At 46.9% G+C, this 22,313-nt stretch overlaps 1 protein-coding gene across 2 annotated transcripts in view; it reads left to right on the top strand.

Annotated features, from left to right (window-relative positions):
• The window catches only part of wdfy3 (WD repeat and FYVE domain containing 3), a 247,936-nt gene that overhangs the window by 115,628 nt on the left and 109,995 nt on the right, over nt 1-22,313 (top strand). For both annotated transcript variants that reach the window (XM_090191254.1, XM_090191253.1), the window contains exons 21-22: nt 17,530-17,630; nt 20,976-21,194. In XM_090191254.1, the coding sequence (XP_090047380.1) occupies nt 17,530-17,630; nt 20,976-21,194 (320 nt within the window). The remainder of the gene's footprint in view (nt 1-17,529; nt 17,631-20,975; nt 21,195-22,313) is intronic.

Below are 22,313 nucleotides of genomic sequence, written 5' to 3'. Positions count from 1 at the left end.
TTGGAGCTGTTGGCCGGGGTAGGGGTAGCCAGGTGGAAAGCATGGCCAGCCGTGGAAAAATGCTTATTGAAATGATCGATAATCGTAGATGTATCGGTGGTGACAGTGTTTCCTAGCTTCAGTGCAGTGGGCATCTGGGAGGAGGAGCCCTTACTTCCCTGAAAAGTTGCATAATGCTGGGGCTATTCGATGCTAATGCAGAACACCACAGGATGTTTTTGTGCTGGTCAAGGGCAATATCTGTTCTTTTTGAATGGGGCATGCTTATTTAAGATGGTGAGGAAAGCACTTTTAAAGAGCAACCAGGCATCCTCTTCTGACGGGATGAGGTCAATATCCTTCCAGGATACCCGGGCCAGGTCGATTAGAAAGGCCTGCTCGCTGAAGTGTTTTAGGGAGCGTTTAACAGTGACCCATTACGGACACAGGCAATGAGGCAGTGATCGCTGTGATCCTGGTTGAAGATGGCGGACGTGTATTGAGAGGGCAGGTTGGTCAGGATGGTATCTAAGAGGGTGGTTACGGATTTAGGGTTGTACCTGGTAGGTTCCTTGATAATTTGTGTGAGATTGAGGGCATATTGCTTAGATTGTAGGATGGCCGGGGTGTTAAGTATATCCCCGTTTAGGTAACCTAACAGTGCGAACTCTGAAGATAGATAGGGGCAATCAATTCACATATGGTGTCCAGGGCACAGCTGGGGGCTGACGGGGGTCTATAAGCAAGCAGCAACGGTGAGAGACTTGTTTCTGGAAAGGTGGATTTTGGAAGTAGAAGCTCAAACTGTTTGGGCACAGACCTGGATAGTATGACAGAACTCAGCAGACTATCTATGCAGCAGATTTCAACTCCGCCCCCTTTGGCAGTTCTATCTTGTTGGAAATGTTGTAGTTGGGGATGGAAATGGCAGGATTTTTGGTGGCCTTCCTAAGCCAGGATTCAGACACGGCTAGGCGGTAATACATCCCAACAGGATGCTTTCAATTGTGCATCTGTAAAGAGTTGAGGGTTTTAGGTGACAAGCCAAATTTATTTAGCCTCCTGAGGTTGAGGAGGCTCTGTTCAGTTTGTCAGTGATGTGTACGCCGAGAAGCTTTCCACCTTCTCCACTGCGTTCCCGTCAATGTAGAAGGGGGAGGGGGGGGGGGGATGCACCCTCTGCTGTTTCCTGAAGTCCACGATCATCTCCTTTGTTTTGTTGACGTTGAATGAGAGGTTGTTTTCCAGGCACCACACTCCCAGAGCCCTCACCTACTCCCTGTAGGCTGTCTCGTCATCGTTGGTAATCAAGGCTACTACTTTTGTGTCGTCTGCGAACTTGATGATTGAGTTGGAGGCGTGCATGGCCACGCAATCGTGGATGAACAGGGAGTACAGGAAGAGGCTGAGCACGCATCCTTGTGGGGACCCAGTGTTAAGGATTATCGGAGTGGAGGTGTTGTTTCCTACCTTCACCACCTGGGGGCGGCCCGTCAGGAAGTCCAGGACCCAGTCGCACAGGGTGGGGTTCAGACCCAGGGCCTCGAGTTTAATGATGAGCTTGGAGGGTACTATGGTGTTGAATGCTGAGCGATACTCAATAAACAGCATTCTTTCATAGTTATTCCTCTTGTACCGATGGGATAGGGCAGGGTGCAGTGTGATGGTGATTGCGTCATCTGTGGATCTATTGGGGCGGTAAGCAAATTGGAGTGTGTCTAGGGTGTCAGGAAAGGTAGAGGTGATATGATCCTTGACTAGTCTCTCAAAGCACTTCATAATGACAGAGGTGAGTGCTACGGGGCGAAAGTCATTTAGTTCAGTTATCTTTGCCTTCTTGGGTACAGGAACAATGATGGCCACCTTGAAGCATGTGGGGACAGCAGACTGGGATAGGGAGTGATTGAATATGTCCGTAAACACTCCATCCAGCTGGTCTGCGCTCTGAGGACGCAGCTAGGGATGCCGTCTGGACTGGTTGCCTTGCGAGGGTTAACACGTTTAAATGTTTTACTCATGTCGTCCACGGAGAAGGACGGTGTCGGCGGCACTGGTTTATCCCCAAAGTGTGCGAAGTGTTTAGTCTGGAAGCAAAACGTCGGTCTCGGTGACGTGACTGGTTTTCCTTTTGTAGTCTGTGGTTGTCTGTAGTCCCTGCCACATAGGTCTTGTGTCTGAGCCGTTGAATTGCGACTCCACTTCATCTCTATATTGACGTTTAGCTTGTTTGATTGTTTTTATTGCCTTGCGGAGTGAATAACTACACTGTTTATATTCTGCCATGTTACCAGTCGCCTTGCCATTGTTAAATGTGGTGGTTCGCGCGAATGCTACCGTCTATCCACAGTTTCTGGTTAGGGTAGGTTTTAATAGTCACAGTGGGTACTACATCTCCTATACACTTCCTTATGAACTCAGTCACTGTATCCGTGTATGCGTCAAGATTATTTTTGCACGCTACCATGGAACATATCCCAGTCCACGTGATCAAAACAATCCTGAAGCGTGGATTCTGATTGGTCAGACCAGCGTTGAGTAGTACGAAGCACGGGCACTTCCTGTTTGAGTTACTGGAGCCGTGGTCAGATTTGCCGACAGGAGGGTGGGGGAGGGCCTTGTAAGCATCCCGGAAGTTTGAATAGCAATGGTCGAGAGTCTTAGTAGTGCGAGTAAGACAGTCAACATGTTGATAGAATTTCAGCAGCCTAGTCCTCAGATTTGCTTTGTTAAAATCCCCATAAATCCTCAGGATATGTGGTTTACAGTTTGCATCAAGTCCAGTGAAGGGCCCGCCGAGGTTTCGGCCTGAGGTGGGATGTAAACGGTCTTGACGGTGACGGAGGAGAATTCTCTTGGGAGATAATATGGTCGGCATTTAATTGTGACGTATTCTTGGTCAGGTGAACAAAATGACTCGAGTTCCTGTATGTGCCTAGAATTACACCAAGAGTCATTAATCATTAAACCCTGCTCTTCTGCTTCCCGGAGAGATATTTATTCCTGTCTGCGCGATGTACTGAGAATCCTGCTCCGACAGAGTATCCCGAGAGAGCCATGTTTCCGTGAAACAAAGTATGTTACAGGCCCCGATGTATCTCTGGAATGAAATCCTTGCTCTAAGCTCATCAACTTTGTTATCCAAAGACTGAACATTAGCAAGTAATATACTCGGAAGCGGTGGGGGGGTGTGCGGGCCTCCTAAGTCGAACCAGCAGGCTGCCTCGAGTGCCTCTCCTCCCCTGTTGATGTTTTGGGTCGGCCTCTGGTTCAATTGCTCTGGGGAGAGTGAACACAGGAGCTGCTCCAGGGAAGTCGTATTCCTGCTCGTAATGCTGGTAGTTCTGGTGAGTTACAGCCGCTCTAATATCCAAATGTTCTTCCCGGCTGTATCTAATGACACAAAGCATTTCCTGAGCTAATAATGTAAGAAATAGTACATTATTTTTTTTTTTTAAATACTACAACGTTTTCTCGGAGCGATGCTGCCATCTCCGTCAGCGTCGTTGGTTACGCTTCCCCAGATCTGTGCCTCGACACATTCCTGTCTCTGAGCTATACGGGCAATTCCTTTGACGTCATGGCTTGGTTTTTTACTCTGACATGCACTGTCAACTGTGGGACCTTATATAGACACGTGTGTTCCTTTTCAAATCATGTCCAATCAGTTGGATTCCAATAAAATTGATCAATAGAAACAGGATGCACCTGAGTTGAATTTTGAGTCTCAAAGCAAAGGGTCTGAATACTTATAAGGTATTTCTGTTTTTAAATATTTTATTAATTTGGAAAAATTTATAAAAACCTGTTTTCATTTAGTCATTATGTAGTATTACGTGTAGATTGATGAGGACATAAAAATGAAAAAAAATCAATTTTAGAATAAGGCTGTAACGTAACAAAATGTGGAAAAAGTCAAGGGGTCTGAATACTTCCTGAATGCTCTGTACTTCCTACATGAGTGCTTGCTTTGTTATCCAACTGATCTTGTGTCCTTTCGGTCATCCTGTGAACCCTGTGGTTTGTTGCTGCTCGCTATTATTATTATTGTTTATTTCTATGGTTAAAGTCATCCAGTCCAAACCCCATCTCCATCCCGCTGTGCCCAGCTGCGTCAGAATAGTACATGTTGTCTCTGGAAGCAAACAGGCACTGTCCCACTTTTGTTCAACACAAACGCACACGAGACTATCCACACCGCACACACACCCCATCCCCTCTACCCCATCTGTCACAATGAAATATTAATACCCCAGCCCCTATTAGGACCCATCCCCCAACACACACACACACACACACAGCTGGCTCATATAGGGAAAGTTCTGGGGCAGCTGGTAGGTTGGTACTAAATGGTTGGGGCGTCATTAACTGGTCTGTCACAACACACACGGGACCAATCGGTGTGTGTAAATAGGGAGTACAAACTTGTGTGTGTGTGTGTGTATTCAAGAGACACTGTTGTTTCTGTAGATAGGATAGCGATGGTTATTAGCAAACCACAGAGGAGGGAGGGGCCCAGGGGCCTCATTTAGAAACCATTTCTCTACCATAAGCCGCCTCCAACGTCGTTTTAGAGAATTTGGCAGTACATCCGACGTGCCTCACAACTGCAGACCACGTGTAAGTAACCACGTCAGCCCAGGACCTCAACATCCGACTTCTTTATTGGCTGGATTGTCTGAGACCAGCTACCCAAACAGCTGATGAAACTGAGTTTTCTGTCAGAAAACTATCAGAAACCGTATCAGGGAAGCTCATCAGTGTGCCCCTCGTCCTCACCAGGATCTTGACCTGACTGCAGTTCGGCGTCATAACAAATGCTCAACCTTCGATTGTCACTGGTACGCTGTAGTCGTGTGCTCTTCACGGATGATTCCCGGTTTCAACTGTACCGGGCAGATGGCAGACAGCGTGTATGGTGTCGTGTGGGCGAACGGTTTACCGATGTCAACGGTGTGAACAGAGTGCCCCATGGTGGTGGTGGGGTTATGGTATGAGCAGGCATAAGCTACGGACAACGAACACAATTGGATTTTATCAATTACAATTTGAATGCACAGAGATACCGTGATGAGAACCTGAGGCCCATTGTCGTGCCATTCATCCGGCTCCATCATGTTTCAGCATGATAATGCACGGTCCCATGTTGCAAGGATTTGTACACAATTCCTGGAAGCTGAAAATGTCCCAGTTCTTCCATGGCCTGCATACTCACCAGATATGTCACCCATTGAGCATGTTTGGGATGCTCCGGATCGACGTGTACGACAGCATGTTCCAGTTCCTGCCAATATCCAGCAACTTCGCAAAGCCATTAAATATCAACTCTGAAGGATATTGCTCTGCATGAGGTAAATGGTGGTCACACCAGATACTGACTGGTTTTCATGAGGTAAATGGGGGTCACACCATATACTGACTGGTTTTCATGAAGTAAATGGGGGTCACACCAGATACTGACTGGTTTTCATGAGGTAAATGGGGGTCACACCAGATACTGACTGGTTTTCTGATCCACGCCTCTGCGTCTATGACCAACAGATGCATGTCAAATCCATAGATTAGGGCTTAATGAATGTATCCTTATCTGAACGGTAACTCCGTCTATATTTTTGCTCAATGTAGTTTTTTTTAAACCCCTTTTTTCTCCCCAATTGGTAGTTACAGTCTTGTTTCATCGCTGCAACTCCCGTACGGACTCGGGAGAGGTGAAGGTCGAGAGCCGTGCGTCCTCCTTAACCCAGCCAAGCCGCACTGTTTCTTGACACAATGCCCGCTTAACCCGGAAGCCAGACACACCAATGTGTCGGAGGAAACACTGTACACCTGGCGACCTGGTCCGCGTGCACTGCGCCCTGCCCGCCACAGGAGTTGCTAGTGCGCGATGAGACAAGGATACCTCTACCGGCCAAACCCTCCATAACCCGGACGACACTGGGCCAATTGTGCGTCGCCCATGGGCCTCCCGGTCGCGGCCGGCTACGACAGAGCCTGGACTCAAACCCATAATCTCTGGTGGCACAGCTATTCACTGCGATGCAGTACCTTAGACCACTGCGCCACTCGGGAGGCCTATCCTTGCGTTTTTTAAAATAATTATAAATAGGCATCTATTTCCTAGGCTAATATTTTTTTACATTTCCGTGATCATTGCAGAATAAATTCCTCCCCCTTTCTGTGATGGTTTCATACAGCAACTTAGGATACTATTCATCTCATCTCTCGTTTAGTTGGACCCACTTCACACTAGTAAATACATGAAAGATATTTCACAGTATTTTACTCCCTTTGCGTATCCTGAGCGGTGGAACAGTTTGTTGTAGGATACTTCTGTAGCTCACATGTGAATACTGTAATTTATAATATCTCGAGTTGACTATTTCATTTAGAAACATGAATACATATTTTCATAACCATTATGCAGATTAAATGTATCGCCCTGACGTGTTCATATTCCCAAAGTAGGCGTGGCCTACATAAAAAAATGTGTTCATATTCCCCAAGTAGGTGTGGCCTACATAAAACGTGCTCATATTCCCAAAGTAGGCGTGGCCTACATAAAAAAAATGTGTTCATATTCCCAAAGTAGGCGTGGCCTACATAACAAAATGTGTTCATATTCCCAAAGTAGGCGTGGCCTACATAAAAAAATGTGTTCATATTCCCAAAGTAGGCGTGGCCTACAGAAAAAAAATGTGTTCATATTCCCAAAGTAGGCGTGGCCTACATAACAAAATGTGTTCATATTACCAAAGTAGGCGTGGCCTACATAAAAAAATGTGTTCATATTCCCAAAGTAGGCGTGGCCTACATAAAAAATGTGTTCATATTCCCCAAGTAGGCGTGGCCTACATAAAAAATGCCCATGTGGATCCCTCGTTTAATTGGGCCTATTAGATAGGATATTATACAAAGTATTATGTTCTATGCATCAGAAAGGAGGTGTGGTTTATAACAGACAGAGTGAATTTACAGACAGTTGATCTTCTACATTGTAGTGTGTCAGCAGACAAAGTTTCAGTGCTTCATATAAATGAGAGGGAAAAAGTCAATGCAAAAACATTAGGCCCTATTCAATTCAAACAATCTTTTTTTTTTTACAGATCCACAGCAATTTGCAATCGTTTTTTTGTTTGTTGTTGTCTTTCATAAACTTTTTTTGTCTGTCAGATAGACTTATAGCAAATGTCACTGCATTTATAGCAAATGTCACCCCCCCCCCCCCCCCCCCAAAGACATTTGGTCACGTTTGCCATCGCTATTTCCTTTAGAAAACTGCTTCTGCCTCATTCCAATACTTCCAAAGTATACAGCAAACAAGGGTGTTATTGTCACCTTAAAAGGTGAATGAAGGGGGGGGCGGGGGGGAGATTCAGTTTTTATGCTCATTCACAGTTTCAGGACAGGTCTGATTATAACAGGGAACACGGCAGGTTTAGAAATCAATTTTTTTTAAACGCAAATATTTTTGTATCCCCCATTTTTGTATCCCCCACAAATATCCCCCACGGTTATAAATGAGGCCCTGGTCTGTTTGTGTTTAACTTCCCCCACGGTTATAAATGAGGCCCTGGTCTGTTTGTGTTTAACTTCCGCCACGGTTATAAATGAGGTCCTGGTCTGTTTGTGTATAACTTCCCCCACGGTTATAAATGAGGTCCTGGTCTGTTTGTGTATAACTTCCCCCACGGTTATAAATGAGGTCCTGGTCTGTTTGTGTTTAACTTCCCCCACGGTTATAAATGAGGTCCTGGTCTGTTTGTGTATAACTTCCCCCACGGTTATAAATGAGGCCCTGGTCTGTTTGTGTTTAACTTCCACCACGGTTATAAATGAGGTCCTGGTCTGTTTGTGTTTAACTTCCCCCACGGTTATAAATGAGGCCCTGGTCTGTTTGTGTTTAACTTCCCCCACGGTTATAAATGAGGTCCTGGTCTGTTTGTGTTTAACTTCCCCCACGGTTATAAATGAGGTCCTGGTCTGTTTGTGTTTAACTTCCACCACGGTTATAAATGAGGCCCTGGTCTGTTTGTGTTTAACTTCCCCCACGGTTATAAATGAGGCCCTGGTATTGTTTGTGTTTAACTTCCCCCACGGTTATAAATGAGGTCCTGGTATGTTTGTGTTTAACTTCCCCCACGGTTATAAATGAGGTCCTGGTCTGTTTGTGTTTAACTTCCCCCACGGTTATAAATGAGGTCCTGGTATGTTTGTGTTTAACTTCCCCCACGGTTATAAATGAGGTCCTGGTCTGTTTGTGTTTAACTTCCCCCACGGTTATAAATGAGGTCCTGGTCTGTTTGTGTTTAACTTCCCCCACGGTTATAAATGAGGTCCTGGTCTGTTTGTGTTTAACTTCCCCCACGGTTATAAATGAGGTCCTGGTCTGTTTGTGTTTAACTTCCCCCACGGTTATAAATGAGGTCCTGGTCTGTTTGTGTTTAACTTCCCCCACGGTTATAAATGAGGTCCTGGTATGTTTGTGTTTAACTTCCCCCACGGTTATAAATGAGGTCCTGGTCTGTTTGTGTTTAACTTCCCCCACGGTTATAAATGAGGTCCTGGTCTGTTTGTGTTTAACTTCCCCCACGGTTATAAATGAGGTCCTGGTCTGTTTGTGTTTAACTTCCCCCACGGTTATAAATGAGGTCCTGGTCTGTTTGTGTTTAACTTCCCCCACGGTTATAAATGAGGTCCTGGTCTGTTTGTGTTTAACTTCCCCCATGGTTATAAATGAGGTCCTGGTCTGTTTGTGTTTAACTTCCCCCACGGTTATAAATGAGGTCCTGGTCTGTTTGTGTATAACTTCCCCCACGGTTATAAATGAGGTCCTGGTCTGTTTGTGTTTAACTTCCCCCACGGTTATAAATGAGGTCCTGGTCTGTTTGTGTTTAACTTCCCCCACGGTTATAAATGAGGTCCTGGTCTGTTTGTGTTTAACTTCCCCCACGGTTATAAATGAGGCCCTGGTCTGTTTGTGTTTAACTTCCCCCACGGTTATAAATGAGGCCCTGGTCTGTTTGTGTTTAACTTCCCCCACGGTTATAAATGAGGCCCTGGTCTGTTTGTGTTTAACTTCCCCCACGGTTATAAATGAGGCCCTGGTCTGTTTGTGTTTAACTTCCCCCACGGTTATAAATGAGGTCCTGGTCTGTTTGTGTTTAACTTCCCCCACGGTTATAAATGAGGCCCTGGTCTGTTTGTGTATAACTTCCCCCACGGTTATAAATGAGGCCCTGGTCTGTTTGTGTATAACTTCCCCCACGGTTATAAATGAGGCCCTGGTCTGTTTGTGTTTAACTTCCCCCACGGTTATAAATGAGGCCCTGGTCTGTTTGTGTATAACTTCCCCCACGGTTATAAATGAGGCCCTGGTCTGTTTGTGTATAACTTCCCCCACGGTTATAAATGAGGCCCTGGTCTGTTTGTGTATAACTTCCCCCACGGTTATAAATGAGGCCCTGGTCTGTTTGTGTATAACTTCCCCCACGGTTATAAATGAGGCCCTGGTCTGTTTGTGTTTAACTTCCCCCACGGTTATAAATGAGGTCCTGGTCTGTTTGTGTTTAACTTCCCCCACGGTTATAAATGAGGTCCTGGTCTGTTTGTGTTTAACTTCCCCCACGGTTATAAATGAGGTCCTGGTCTGTTTGTGTTTAACTTCCCCCACGGTTATAAATGAGGCCCTGGTCTGTTTGTGTTTAACTTCCCCCACGGTTATAAATGAGGTCCTGGTATTTTTTGTGTTTAACTTCCCCCACGGTTATAAATGAGGCCCTGGTCTGTTTGTGTTTAACTTCCCCCACGGTTATAAATGAGGCCCTGGTCTGTTTGTGTTTAACTTCCCCCACGGTTATAAATGAGGCCCTGGTCTGTTTGTGTTTAACTTCCCCCACGGTTATAAATGAGGCCCTGGTCTGTTTGTGTTTAACTTCCCCCACGGTTATAAATGAGGTCCTGGTCTGTTTGTGTTTAACTTCCCCCACGGTTATAAATGAGGTCCTGGTCTGTTTGTGTTTAACTTCCCCCACGGTTATAAATGAGGCCCTGGTCTGTTTGTGTATAACTTCCACCACGGTTATAAATGAGGTCCTGGTCTGTTTGTGTTTGACTTCCCCCACGGTTATAAATGAGGTCCTGGTCTGTTTGTGTTTAACTTCCCCCACGGTTATAAATGAGGTCCTGATCTGTTTGTGTTTAACTTCCCCCACGGTTATAAATGAGGTCCTGGTCTGTTTGTGTTTAACTTCCCCCACGGTTATAAATGAGGTCCTGGTCTGTTTGTGTATAACTTCCCCCACGGTTATAAATTAGGTCCTGGTCTGTTTGTGTTTAACTTCCCCCACGGTTATAAATGAGGTCCTGGTCTGTTTGTGTTTAACTTCCCCCACGGTTATAAATGAGGTCCTGGTCTGTTTGTGTTTAACTTCCCCCACGGTTATAAATGAGGTCCTGGTCTGTTTGTGTTTAACTTCCCCCACGGTTATAAATGAGGTCCTGGTCTGTTTGTGTTTAACTTCCACCACGGTTATAAATGAGGTCCTGGTCTGTTTGTGTTTAACTTCCCCCACGGTTATAAATGAGGCCCTGGTCTGTTTGTGTTTAACTTTCCCCACGGTTATAAATGAGGTCCTGGTCTGTTTGTGTTTAACTTCCCCCACGGTTATAAATGAGGCCCTGGTCTGTTTGTGTTTAACTTTCCCCACGGTTATAAATGAGGTCCTGGTCTGTTTGTGTTTAACTTCCCCCACGGTTATAAATGAGGTCCTGGTCTGTTTGTGTTTAACTTCCCCCACGGTTATAAATGAGGTCCTGGTCTGTTTGTGTTTAACTTCCCCCACGGTTATAAATGAGGCCCTGGTCTGTTTGTGTTTAACTTCCCCCACGGTTATAAATGAGGTCCTGGTCTGTTTGTGTTTAACTTCCCCCACGGTTATAAATGAGGTCCTGGTCTGTTTGTGTTTAACTTCCCCCACGGTTATAAATGAGGTCCTGGTCTGTTTGTGTTTAACTTCCCCCACGGTTATAAATGAGGTCCTGGTCTGTTTGTGTTTAACTTCCCCCACGGTTATAAATGAGGTCCTGGTCTGTTTGTGTTTAACTTCCCCCACGGTTATAAATGAGGTCCTGGTCTGTTTGTGTATAACTTCCCCCACGGTTATAAATGAGGTCCTGGTCTGTTTGTGTTTAACTTCCCCCACGGTTATAAATGAGGTCCTGGTCTGTTTGTGTTTAACTTCCCCCACGGTTATAAATGAGGTCCTGGTCTGTTTGTGTATAACTTCCCCCACGGTTATAAATGAGGTCCTGGTCTGTTTGTGTTTAACTTCCCCCACGGTTATAAATGAGGTCCTGGTCTGTTTGTGTTTAACTTCCCCCACGGTTATAAATGAGGTCCTGGTCTGTTTGTGTTTAACTTCCCCCACGGTTATAAATGAGGTCCTGGTCTGTTTGTGTTTAACTTCCCCCACGGTTATAAATGAGGCCCTGGTCTGTTTGTGTTTAACTTCCCCCACGGTTATAAATGAGGTCCTGGTCTGTTTGTGTTTAACTTCCCCCACGGTTATAAATGAGGTCCTGGTCTGTTTGTGTTTAACTTCCCCCACGGTTATAAATGAGGCCCTGGTCTGTTTGTGTTTAACTTCCCCCACGGTTATAAATGAGGCCCTGGTCTGTTTGTGTTTAACTTCCCCCACGGTTATAAATGAGGTCCTGGTCTGTTTGTGTTTAACTTCCCCCACGGTTATAAATGAGGTCCTGGTCTGTTTGTGTATAACTTCCGCCACGGTTATAAATGAGGCCCTGGTCTGTTTGTGTTTAACTTCCCCCACGGTTATAAATGAGGCCCTGGTCTGTTTGTGTTTAACTTCCCCCACGGTTATAAATGAGGCCCTGGTCTGTTTGTGTTTAACTTCCCCCACGGTTATAAATGAGGTCCTGGTATTTTTTGTGTTTAACTTCCCCCACGGTTATAAATGAGGCCCTGGTATTTTTTGTGTTTAACTTCCCCCACGGTTATAAATGAGGCCCTGGTATTTTTTGTGTTTTCCAATTCCAATACTGCTCTTTTGATACTTTAATAGTTTTACTCTTTTACTTCGTTAGAACAGAACGCCGTTCTAAGCTAATGTTTGACACCGTTCTTTTCATTCTTCCTCGAGATTTTGTCAGAAGGTAGACCAGAAAATCCCCAACGTGGGTATTCAGGGTGACGACGACAACAACAATGTTTTCATGTTGAGAGAGAGAGAAAGAACAGATAGCTCAGGGATGGGCAACTTGGACGGGGGTGAGTGCTACAAAAAATCTAAACTCATGATGGGTCTGCAGTGGCTTGTGGGTCTGCAGTGGCTTGTGGGTCTGCAGTGGCTTGTGGGTCTGCGGACCCACATCCATACCCACACATGCAGTCAGAGACGGCCCGAGTCTAAGTCTGTTGAGGGGGACCCCTATGCGAGCAAAACATTTCAATGGCCCTCCCTCTTGACAGCGGAGAGAGAAAAATACATTTATTAGAGTTCATTTCCGGCAATTCTACACATTTTGCCGTTTTGCAACAGAGAGGAAAAATGGTGCAGTTTTAAAGCGCAAGTATGTTGCATTTCTAAAGCTAGCCTACAAAATCCGCGGGTTGTCCCTGAACCTGCTGATATGTCCAGGTTGAGAGAAAATAACAACTAGCCGAGGTCTAGGAGTCTTACTTAGTCACATGTTTCTTAGATGCTAAGATCCTGTCATTGACTTTGTAACGTCGGTGATTTACTGTGAAGAAAACGAGTTCTGTCTATTCTCTTTTTTTGTTCTGTCTCCACTAGCGGTAATAAAGCTCGGAAGTTGTGAAGCAAACGCTGAGCAGATATGACAGCTCTTCTTCTTTTTTGTTGTTGTTGGTCTGGACTCCTGTTGGATGTAGTTAGTGTCAAACTAAATCGAGGGTGGAACTGGGGGGCGAATTCATTTTGGCGTGTAAAAAAATGTTTTGTTTTTTTTAAAATATGAATTTAAGGATTTTACTTTTGTGATTTCCCCACAGTGACTTTTTTTCAATTTCCATACCTACTTATAATGTTAAAATGTTAAAACAACCCCTTCATAATGCTCCCTCTAGATTATATCTCTAGGTGTCTGTTCCTGCCCAGTCTGGCCCCTTCATAATGCTCCCTCTAGATTATATCTCTAGGTGTCTGTTCCTTCCCAGTCTGGCCCCTTCATAATGCTCCCTCTAGATTATATCTGTAGGTGTCTGTTCCTGCCCAGTCTGGCCCCTTCATAATGCTCCCTCTAGATTATATCTCTAGGTGTCTGTTCCTGCCCAGTCTGGCCCCTTCATAATGCTCCCTCTAGATTATATCTCTAGGTGTCTGTTCCTGCCCAGTCTGGCCCCTTCATAATGCTCCCTCTAGATTATATCTCTAGGTGTCTGTTTCTGCCCAGTCTAGCCCCTTCATAATGCTCCGCTCTAGATTATATCTCTAGGTGTCTATTCCTGCCCAGTCTGGCCCCTTCATAATGCTCCCTCTAGATTATATCTCTAGGTGTCTGTTCCTGCCCAGTCTGCCCCTTCATAATGCTCCCTCTAGATTATATCTCTAGGTGTCTGTTCCTGCCCAGTCTGGCCCCTTCATAATGCTCCCTCTAGATTATATCTCTAGGTGTCTGTTCCTGCCCAGTCTGGCCCCTTCATAATGCTCCCTCTAGATTATATCTCTAGGTGTCTGTTCCTGCCCAGTCTGGCCCCTTCATAATGCTCCCTCTAGATTATATCTCTAGGTGTCTGTTCCTGCCCAGTCTGGCCCCTTTATAATGCTCCCTCTAGATTATATCTCTAGGTGTCTGTTCCTGCCCAGCCTGGCCCCTTCATAATGCTCCCCTCTAGATTATATCTCTAGGTGTCTGTTCCTGCCCAGTCTGGCCCCTTCATAATGCTCCCTCTAGATTATATCTCTAGGTGTCTGTTCCTGCCCAGTCTGGCCCCGTCATAATGCTCCCTCTAGATTATATCTCTAGGTGTCTGTTCCTGCCCAGTCTGGCCCCTTCATAATGCTCCCCTCTAGATTATATCTCTAGGTGTCTGTTCCTGCCCAGTCTGGCCCCTTCATAATGCTCCCTCTAGATTATATCTCTAGGTGTCTGTTCCTGCCTAGTCTGGCCCCTTCATAATGCTCCCTCTAGATTATATCTCTAGGTGTATGTTCCTGCCCAGTCTGGCCCCTTCATAATGCTCCCTCTAGATTATATCTCTAGGTGTCTGTTCCTGCCCAGTCTGGCCCCTGCATAATGCTCCCTCTAGATTATATCTCTAGGTGTCTGCTCCTGCCCAGTCTGGCCCCTTCATAATGCTCCCTCTAGATTATATCTGTAGGTGTCTGTTCCTGCCCAGTCTGGCCCCTTCATAATGCTCCCTCTAGATTATATCTCTAGGTGTCTGTTCCTGCCCAGTCTGGCTCCTTCATAATGCTCCCTCTAGATTATATCTCTAGGTGTCTGTTCGTGCCCAGTCTGGCCCCTTCATAATGCTCCCCTCTAGATTATATCTGTAGGTGTCTGTTCCTGCCCATTCTGGCCCCTTCATAATGCTCCCTCTAGATTATATCTCTAGGTGTCTGTTCCTGCCCAGTCTGGCCCCTTCATAATGCTCCCTCTAGATTATATCTCTAGGTGTCTGTTCCTGCCCAGTCTGGCCCCTTCATAATGCTCCCTCTAGATTATATCTCTAGGTGTCTGTTCCTGCCCAGTCTGGCCCCTTCATAATGCTCCCTCTAGATTATATCTCTAGGTGTCTGTTCCTGCCCAGTCTGGCCCCTTCATAATGCTCCCTCTAGATTATATCTCTAGGTGTCTGTTCCTGCCCAGTCTGGCCCCTTTATAATGCTCCCTCTAGATTATATCTCTAGGTGTCTGTTCCTGCCCAGCCTGGCCCCTTCATAATGCTCCCCTCTAGATTATATCTCTAGGTGTCTGTTCCTGCCCAGTCTGGCCCCTTCATAATGCTCCCTCTAGATTATATCTCTAGGTGTCTGTTCCTGCCCAGTCTGGCCCCGTCATAATGCTCCCTCTAGATTATATCTCTAGGTGTCTGTTCCTGCCCAGTCTGGCCCCTTCATAATGCTCCCCTCTAGATTATATCTCTAGGTGTCTGTTCCTGCCCAGTCTGGCCCCTTCATAATGCTCCCTCTAGATTATATCTCTAGGTGTCTGTTCCTGCCTAGTCTGGCCCCTTCATAATGCTCCCTCTAGATTATATCTCTAGGTGTATGTTCCTGCCCAGTCTGGCCCCTTCATAATGCTCCCTCTAGATTATATCTCTAGGTGTCTGTTCCTGCCCAGTCTGGCCCCTGCATAATGCTCCCTCTAGATTATATCTCTAGGTGTCTGCTCCTGCCCAGTCTGGCCCCTTCATAATGCTCCCTCTAGATTATATCTGTAGGTGTCTGTTCCTGCCCAGTCTGGCCCCTTCATAATGCTCCCTCTAGATTATATCTCTAGGTGTCTGTTCCTGCCCAGTCTGGCTCCTTCATAATGCTCCCTCTAGATTATATCTCTAGGTGTCTGTTCGTGCCCAGTCTGGCCCCTTCATAATGCTCCCCTCTAGATTATATCTGTAGGTGTCTGTTCCTGCCCATTCTGGCCCCTTCATAATGCTCCCTCTAGATTATATCTCTAGGTGTCTGTTCCTGCCCAGTCTGGCCCCTTCATAATGCTCCCTCTAGATTATATCTCTAGGTGTCTGTTCCTGCCCAGTCTGGCCCCTTCATAATGCTCCCTCTAGATTATATCTGTAGGTGTCTGTTCCTGCCCAGTCTGGCCCCTTCATAATGCTCCCTCTAGATTATATCTCTAGGTGTCTGTTCCTGCCCAGTCTGGCCCCTTTATAATGCTCCCTCTAGATTATATCTCTAGGTGTCTGTTCCTGCCCAGTCTGGCCCCTTCATAATGCTCCCCTCTAGATTATATCTCTAGGTGTCTGTTCCTGCCCAGTCTGGCCCCTTCATAATGCTCCCTCTAGATTATATCTCTAGGTGTCTGTTCCTGCCCTGTCTGGCCCCGTCATAATGCTCCCTCTAGATTATATCTCTAGGTGTCTGTTCCTGCCCAGTCTGGCCCCTTCATAATGCTCCCCTCTAGATTATATCTCTAGGTGTCTGTTCCTGCCCAGTCTGGCCCCTTCATAATGCTCCCCTCTAGATTATATATGTAGGTGTCTGTTCCTGCCCAGTCTGGCCCCTTCATAATGCTCCCCTCTAGATTATATATGTAGGTGTCTGTTCCTGCCCAGTCTGGCCCCTTCATAATGCTCCCTCTAGATTATATCTCTAGGTGTCTGTTCCTGCCCAGTCTGGCCCCTTCATAATGCTCCCTCTAGATTATATCTCTAGGTGTCTGTTCCTGCCCAGTCTGGCCCCTTCATAATGCTCCCTCTAGATTATATCTCTAGGTGTCTGTTCCTGCCCAGTCTGGCCCCTTCATAATGCTCCGCTCTAGATTATATCTCTAGGTGTCTATTCCTGCCCAGTCTGGCCCCTTCATAATGCTCCCTCTAGATTATATCTCTAGGTGTCTGTTCCTGCCCAGTCTGCCCCTTCATAATGCTCCCTCTAGATTATATCTCTAGGTGTCTGTTCCTGCCCAGTCTGGCCCCTTCATAATGCTCCCTCTAGATTATATCTCTAGGTGTCTGTTCCTGCCCAGTCTGGCCCCTTCATAATGCTCCCTCTAGATTATATCTCTAGGTGTCTGTTCCTGCCAAGTCTGGCCCCTTCATAATGCTCCCTCTAGATTATATCTCTAGGTGTCTGTTCCTGCCCAGTCTGGCCCCTTCATAATGCTCCCTCTAGATTATATCTCTAGGTGTCTGTTCCTGCCCAGTCTGGCCCCTTCATAATGCTCCCTCTAGATTATATATTACACTGAGTGGACAAAACATTAAGTACGCCTGCCCTTTCCTTGACATAGGCTGACCAGGTGAGTCCAGGTGAAAGCTATGATCCCTTATTGATGTCACTTGTTAAATCCACATCAATCAGTGTAGATGAAGGGGAGGAGACATGTTTAAAGAATGACTTTTTAAGCCTAGAGGCAATTGAAACATGGATTGTGTATGTGTGCCGTTCAGAGGGTGAATGGGCAAGACAAAAGATGTCCTTGAACGTGGTATGGTAGAAGGTGCCAGGCGCACCGGTTTGTGTGAAGAACTGCAACACTGCTGAGTTTTCCACACTCAACAGTTTCCCGTGTGTATCAAGAATGGTCATCCAGCCAACTCGACACAACTGTGGGAAGCATTGGAGTCAACATGGCCCGGGATCCCTGTGGAACGATTTCAACACCTTGTAGAGTCCATGTCCCCGACCAATTGAGGCTGTTTTTTATTTATTTATTTTATTTAACCCTTATTTAACTAGGCAAGCCAGTTCAGAACAAATTCTTATTTACAATGACGGCCTGTTTTGAGGGCAAATTAGTATTCTTAATGTTTTTTACCCTCAGTGTACTGTGTATCAGATTATATTAGATTTAGTCATTTCATGTACTGTACGTTTCTCCTGTCTCTAGGTGTCTGTTCCAGCCAAGCCTGGCTCCTCACAACGCTCCCTCTAACAATGCCAACACAGGAGGAGTCAGCGATGGAGCCGTGGTCTCTGGGATTGGAGCAGGTCAGTGTCACTACAACCTAAACGTAGCCTAGGTTACATCCCCTAGCTAGCAGGTCAATATTACTACAACCTAAACGTAGCCTAGGTTACATCCTCTAGCTAGCAGGTCAATATTACTACAACCTAAACGTAGCCTAGGTTACATCCCCTAGCTAGCAGGTCAATATTACTACAACCTAAACGTAGCCTAGGTTACATCCTCTAGCTAGCAGGTCAATATTACTACAACCTAAACGTAGCCTAGGTTACATCCTCTAGCTAGCAGGTCAATATTACTACAACCTAAACTTAGCCTAGGTTACATCCCTAGCTAGCAGGTCACTATGACAACATGCTAAACTTAGCCTAGTCTTCATCCCCTTGCTAGCCTCCTCCTCCCTCTTCCTCCTTTCTCCTCTCATGTCCTCTCCTCTGGTCAATAGGATTGGAGCAGGTCATTATTACTACAACGCTATTAGTGGTCAGTATCACAACAAGCCTAATCTTAGACTACCATCTCCAAGCTAGCCTCCAACCCAAATCATAGTATCACGACACACATACACAACGTCTGCATCGCATACAAAGGGAAACCCAAACACGAGCTGCCAAGTGATGTGAGCCTACCAGACAGGCTAAATGCCTTTAATGCTCACTTCAAGGAAAGCAACACTGAAGCATGCATGAGAGCACCAGCTGTCCCGAACGACTGTGTGATCACGCTCTCCGTAGCCGATGTGAGCAAGACCTTTAAACAGGTCAACATTCACAAGGCCGCAGGGCCAGATGAATTATCAGGACGTGTACTCGGAGCATGCACAGACTAACTGGCAAGTGTCTTCACTGATATTTTTAACCTCAGCCTGTAATACCTACATGTTTCAAGCAGACCGGCCCCTGTGCCCAATAAATCGAAGGTAACCTGCCTGAATGACTACCGCCCCATATCACTCACGTCTGTAGCCATGAAGTGCTTTGAAAGGCTGGTCATGGCTCACATCAACACCATCATCCCGGAAACCCTAGACCCACTCCAATTAATTTACCACCCCAGCAGATCCACAGATGACGCAATCTCAATCGCACTCCACACTGCCCTTTCTCACCTGGACAAAAGGAACACCTATGAGAATGCTATTCATTGACTACAGCTCAGCGTTCAACACCATAGTGCACACAAAGCTCATCACTAAGCTAAGGACCCTGGGACTAAACACCTTCCTCTGCAACTGGATCCTGGACTTCCTGACGGGCCGCCCCCAGGTGGTGAGGGTTGGTAGCAACACATCTGCCACGCTGATCCTCAACACTGGGGTCCATCAGGGGTGCATGCTCAGTCCCCTCCTGTACTCCCTGTTCACCCACAACTGCGTGGCCAGGCACGACTCCAACACCATCATTAAGTTTGCAGATGATACAAAGGTGGTAGTCCTGATCACCGACAACGATGAGACATCCTATAGGGAGGAGAGTTTCAAGTTCCTTGGTTCCAACAAACTATCATGGTCCAAACACACCAGGACAGTCGTGAAGAGGGCCCAACAATGTTTTTTTCCCCCTCAGGAGTCTGGAAAGATTTGACATGGGTCCCCAGATTCTCAAAAAGTTATACAGCTGCACCATCGAGAGCATCCTGACCGGTTGCATCACTGCCTGGTATGGCAACTGCTTGGCATCCAACCGTAAGGCACTACAGAGGGTAGTGTGCGTATGGTCCAGTACATCACTGGGGCCAAGCTTCCTGCCATTCAGGTCCTCTGTACCAGGCGGTGTCAGAGGAAGGCCCTAAAAAGGGTCAAAGACTCAAGTCACCCAAGTCTCATAGACTGTTCTCGCTGCCCCCTTCCGGCAAGCGGTACCGGAGCCCCAAGTCTTGGTTGAAAAGGCTCCTTAACAGCTTCTACCCCCAAGCCATAAGACTGCTGAACAACTGATCAAACAGCCACATGGACTATTTGTAAGGTCTACACTTGTTGCATTTCGTACATGTGACAAATACAATTGGATTTGATTTAGTTTCCAAATTAAAATATCATGGCCTGCATACTCACCAGACATGTCACCCATTGAGCATGTTTGGGATGCTCTGGATCGACGTGTACGACAGCGTGTTCCAGTTCCCGCCAATATCCAGCAACTTCGCACAGCCATTGAGGAGGAGTGGGACAACATTCCACAGGCCACAACCATCAGCCTGATCAACTCTATGTGAAGGAGATGTGTCACGCTGAATGAGGCAAATGGTCACACCAGATACTGACTGGTTTTCTGATCCACGCCGCTACCTTTCTGTGACCAACAGATGCATATCTGTATTCCCAGTCATGTGAAATCCATAGATTAGGGCCTAATTTATTTATTTATAGTGAATGATTTCCTTATATGAACTGTAACTCGATAACGTTGTTTACATATTTGCACGTTGTCGTTTATATTTGTTTGTTCAGTGTAGTAGTATGACGTCATCAGGGCAACTTCATTCATCGAACCAGTCTGGTTCCTCCCAGTCTGCCCGTTAACCCAGTCTGCCCGTTAACCCAGTCTGCCCGTTAACCCAACCAGGCCCCGGTTGTCCCGATTATATACTCCGTGGACCTAAACAAATAATAATACATCATTATTGATGTACAGACCCAGACGCTAAAGCAGACATCCAGAGGATATACACAGCTCAGCCTCCTCTCCCTCTCATCCCTCTCTCCTCTCCGTCTCACTCCTCTCTCTTCCCTCTCACCCCTCTCTCTTCCCTCTCACCCCTCTCTCTCCTCTCCCTCACCCCTCTCTCTCTCCCCTCTCTCCTATTCTTTCTCTCTCTCTCTTCTCCCTCTCGCCCCTCTCTCATCTCCCTCTCATCCCTCTCTCTCCCCTCTCTCTCTCCTCTCTCTCCTATTCTTTCTCTCTCTCTCCTCTCCCTCTCATCCCTCTCTCTCCTCTCCCTCTCATCACTCTCTCTTCTCCCTCTCGCCCCTCTCTCTCTTCTCTCTCCTATCCTCTCTCTCCTTTCCCTCTCGCCTCTCTCACCTCTCCCTCTCATCCCTCGCTCTCTTCTCCCTCTCGCCCCCTCTCTCTTCTCTCTCCTATCCTCTCTCTCCTCTCCCTCTCGCCCCTCTCTCTCCTCTCCCTCTCACCACTCTCTCTTCTCCCTCTCGCCCCTCTCTCTCCTCTCTCTCTTGCCCCTCTCTCTCCTATCCTCTCTCCTCTCTCTCTTCTCCCACACGCCTCTCTCCTCTCCCTCTTTCCTCTCCCTCTCTCCTCTCCTATGTCTCTCTCATCCTCATGTATGAAGGCTCATTAATTCTCATCCTCATGTTATCATTAGCTCATTAATTTAACCAGCTCTCTCCCTCTCTCCCTCCCTCCGTGTAGGAGAGCGTCTGTTCCCCCCTCCGTCTGGTCTAAGCTACTCTACGTGGTTCTGTGTGGAGAGGTTCAGCTCTGCCCCCCACACCCACCCTGTCCGTCTGCTGACGGTGGTCCGACGGGCCACATCCTCAGAACAACACTATATCTGTCTGGCCGTGGTTCTGTCTGCTAAGGACCGGTCCCTGACGGTGTCCACCAAGGAGGAGCTGCTGCAGAGCTATGGTACACACACGCACGAACGCACACACACACAAGGACGCAGGAAAACACACTCATACATACAGGTGTACACGTGCACTCACACCCTTTACCCAAACTGAAATATTGTTCCTGGTTAACCTGGTTTAGAGGTTTGTAAAACCTGATGAATAATCTCGTACTGGAATCACTCCCTTCCCCAGATTAACATCTCTACATAATTCACACAGTCTCTGTAAATAATTTAGTGAATAAACATCCACACACACTGGTTCATTCTAGCGCTGCTCTCAACGCTGCAAACCAATACTGTCCTCCCTCTACCACACGTACCCAACCCTTATACCACAAATACACAATGTTTTTACAACGTTCACACAACATTGTCTTTTCCTTTCACAGTGAATGACTTCCTACCCAATCTCTCAACCCCCTACGGTAAACACTGATGTTTTGTCATGTGAACCTTGGAACAGCATCCTTCCCTCTTCCACAGTAGATGACTTCAGTGAGGTGTCTTCTCCCGCTCTCCCTCCTCTCCCCCTCTACCCGTTCAACCTCCCTCCTCTACTCATCCTCTACCCCTCCTCTCTCCCTCCTATACCCCTCCTCTCTCCCTCTTCTACCCCTCTTCTACCCCTCCTCTACTCATCCTCTCCCCCTCCTCTACCCGTCTTCTCTCCCTCCTCTACCCCTCCTCTCCCCGTCCTCTACCCCTCCTCTCTCCCTCCTCTCTCCCTCCTCTACCCATCCTCTACCCATCCTCTCCCCCTCCTCTACCCATCCTCTATACCTCCACTACCCCTCCTCTCCCCCTCCTCTACCCCTCCTCTCCCCGTCCTCTACCTATCCTCTCTCCCTCCTCTACCCATCCTCTACCCATCCTCTACCCATCCTCTACCCATCCTCTCCCCCTCCTCTCCCCCTCCTCTACCCATCCTCTATACCTCCACTACCCCTCCTCTCCCCATCCTCTACCCATCCTCTCCCCCTCCTCTACCCATCCTCTATACCTCCACTACCCCTCCTCTCCCCCTCCTCTACCCATCCTCTATACCTCCACTACCCCTCCTCTCCCCCTCCTCTACCCCTCCTCTCCCCGTCCTCTACCTATCCTCTCTCCCTCCTCTCTCCCTCCTCTAC

The sequence above is a fragment of the Oncorhynchus mykiss genome, chromosome 11 (assembly GCF_057628025.1).
Source record: "Oncorhynchus mykiss isolate SJ-2025 chromosome 11, ASM5762802v1, whole genome shotgun sequence".
NCBI lineage: Eukaryota > Metazoa > Chordata > Actinopteri > Salmoniformes > Salmonidae > Oncorhynchus > Oncorhynchus mykiss.
This window is presented reverse-complemented; position numbering and strand designations above follow the sequence as displayed.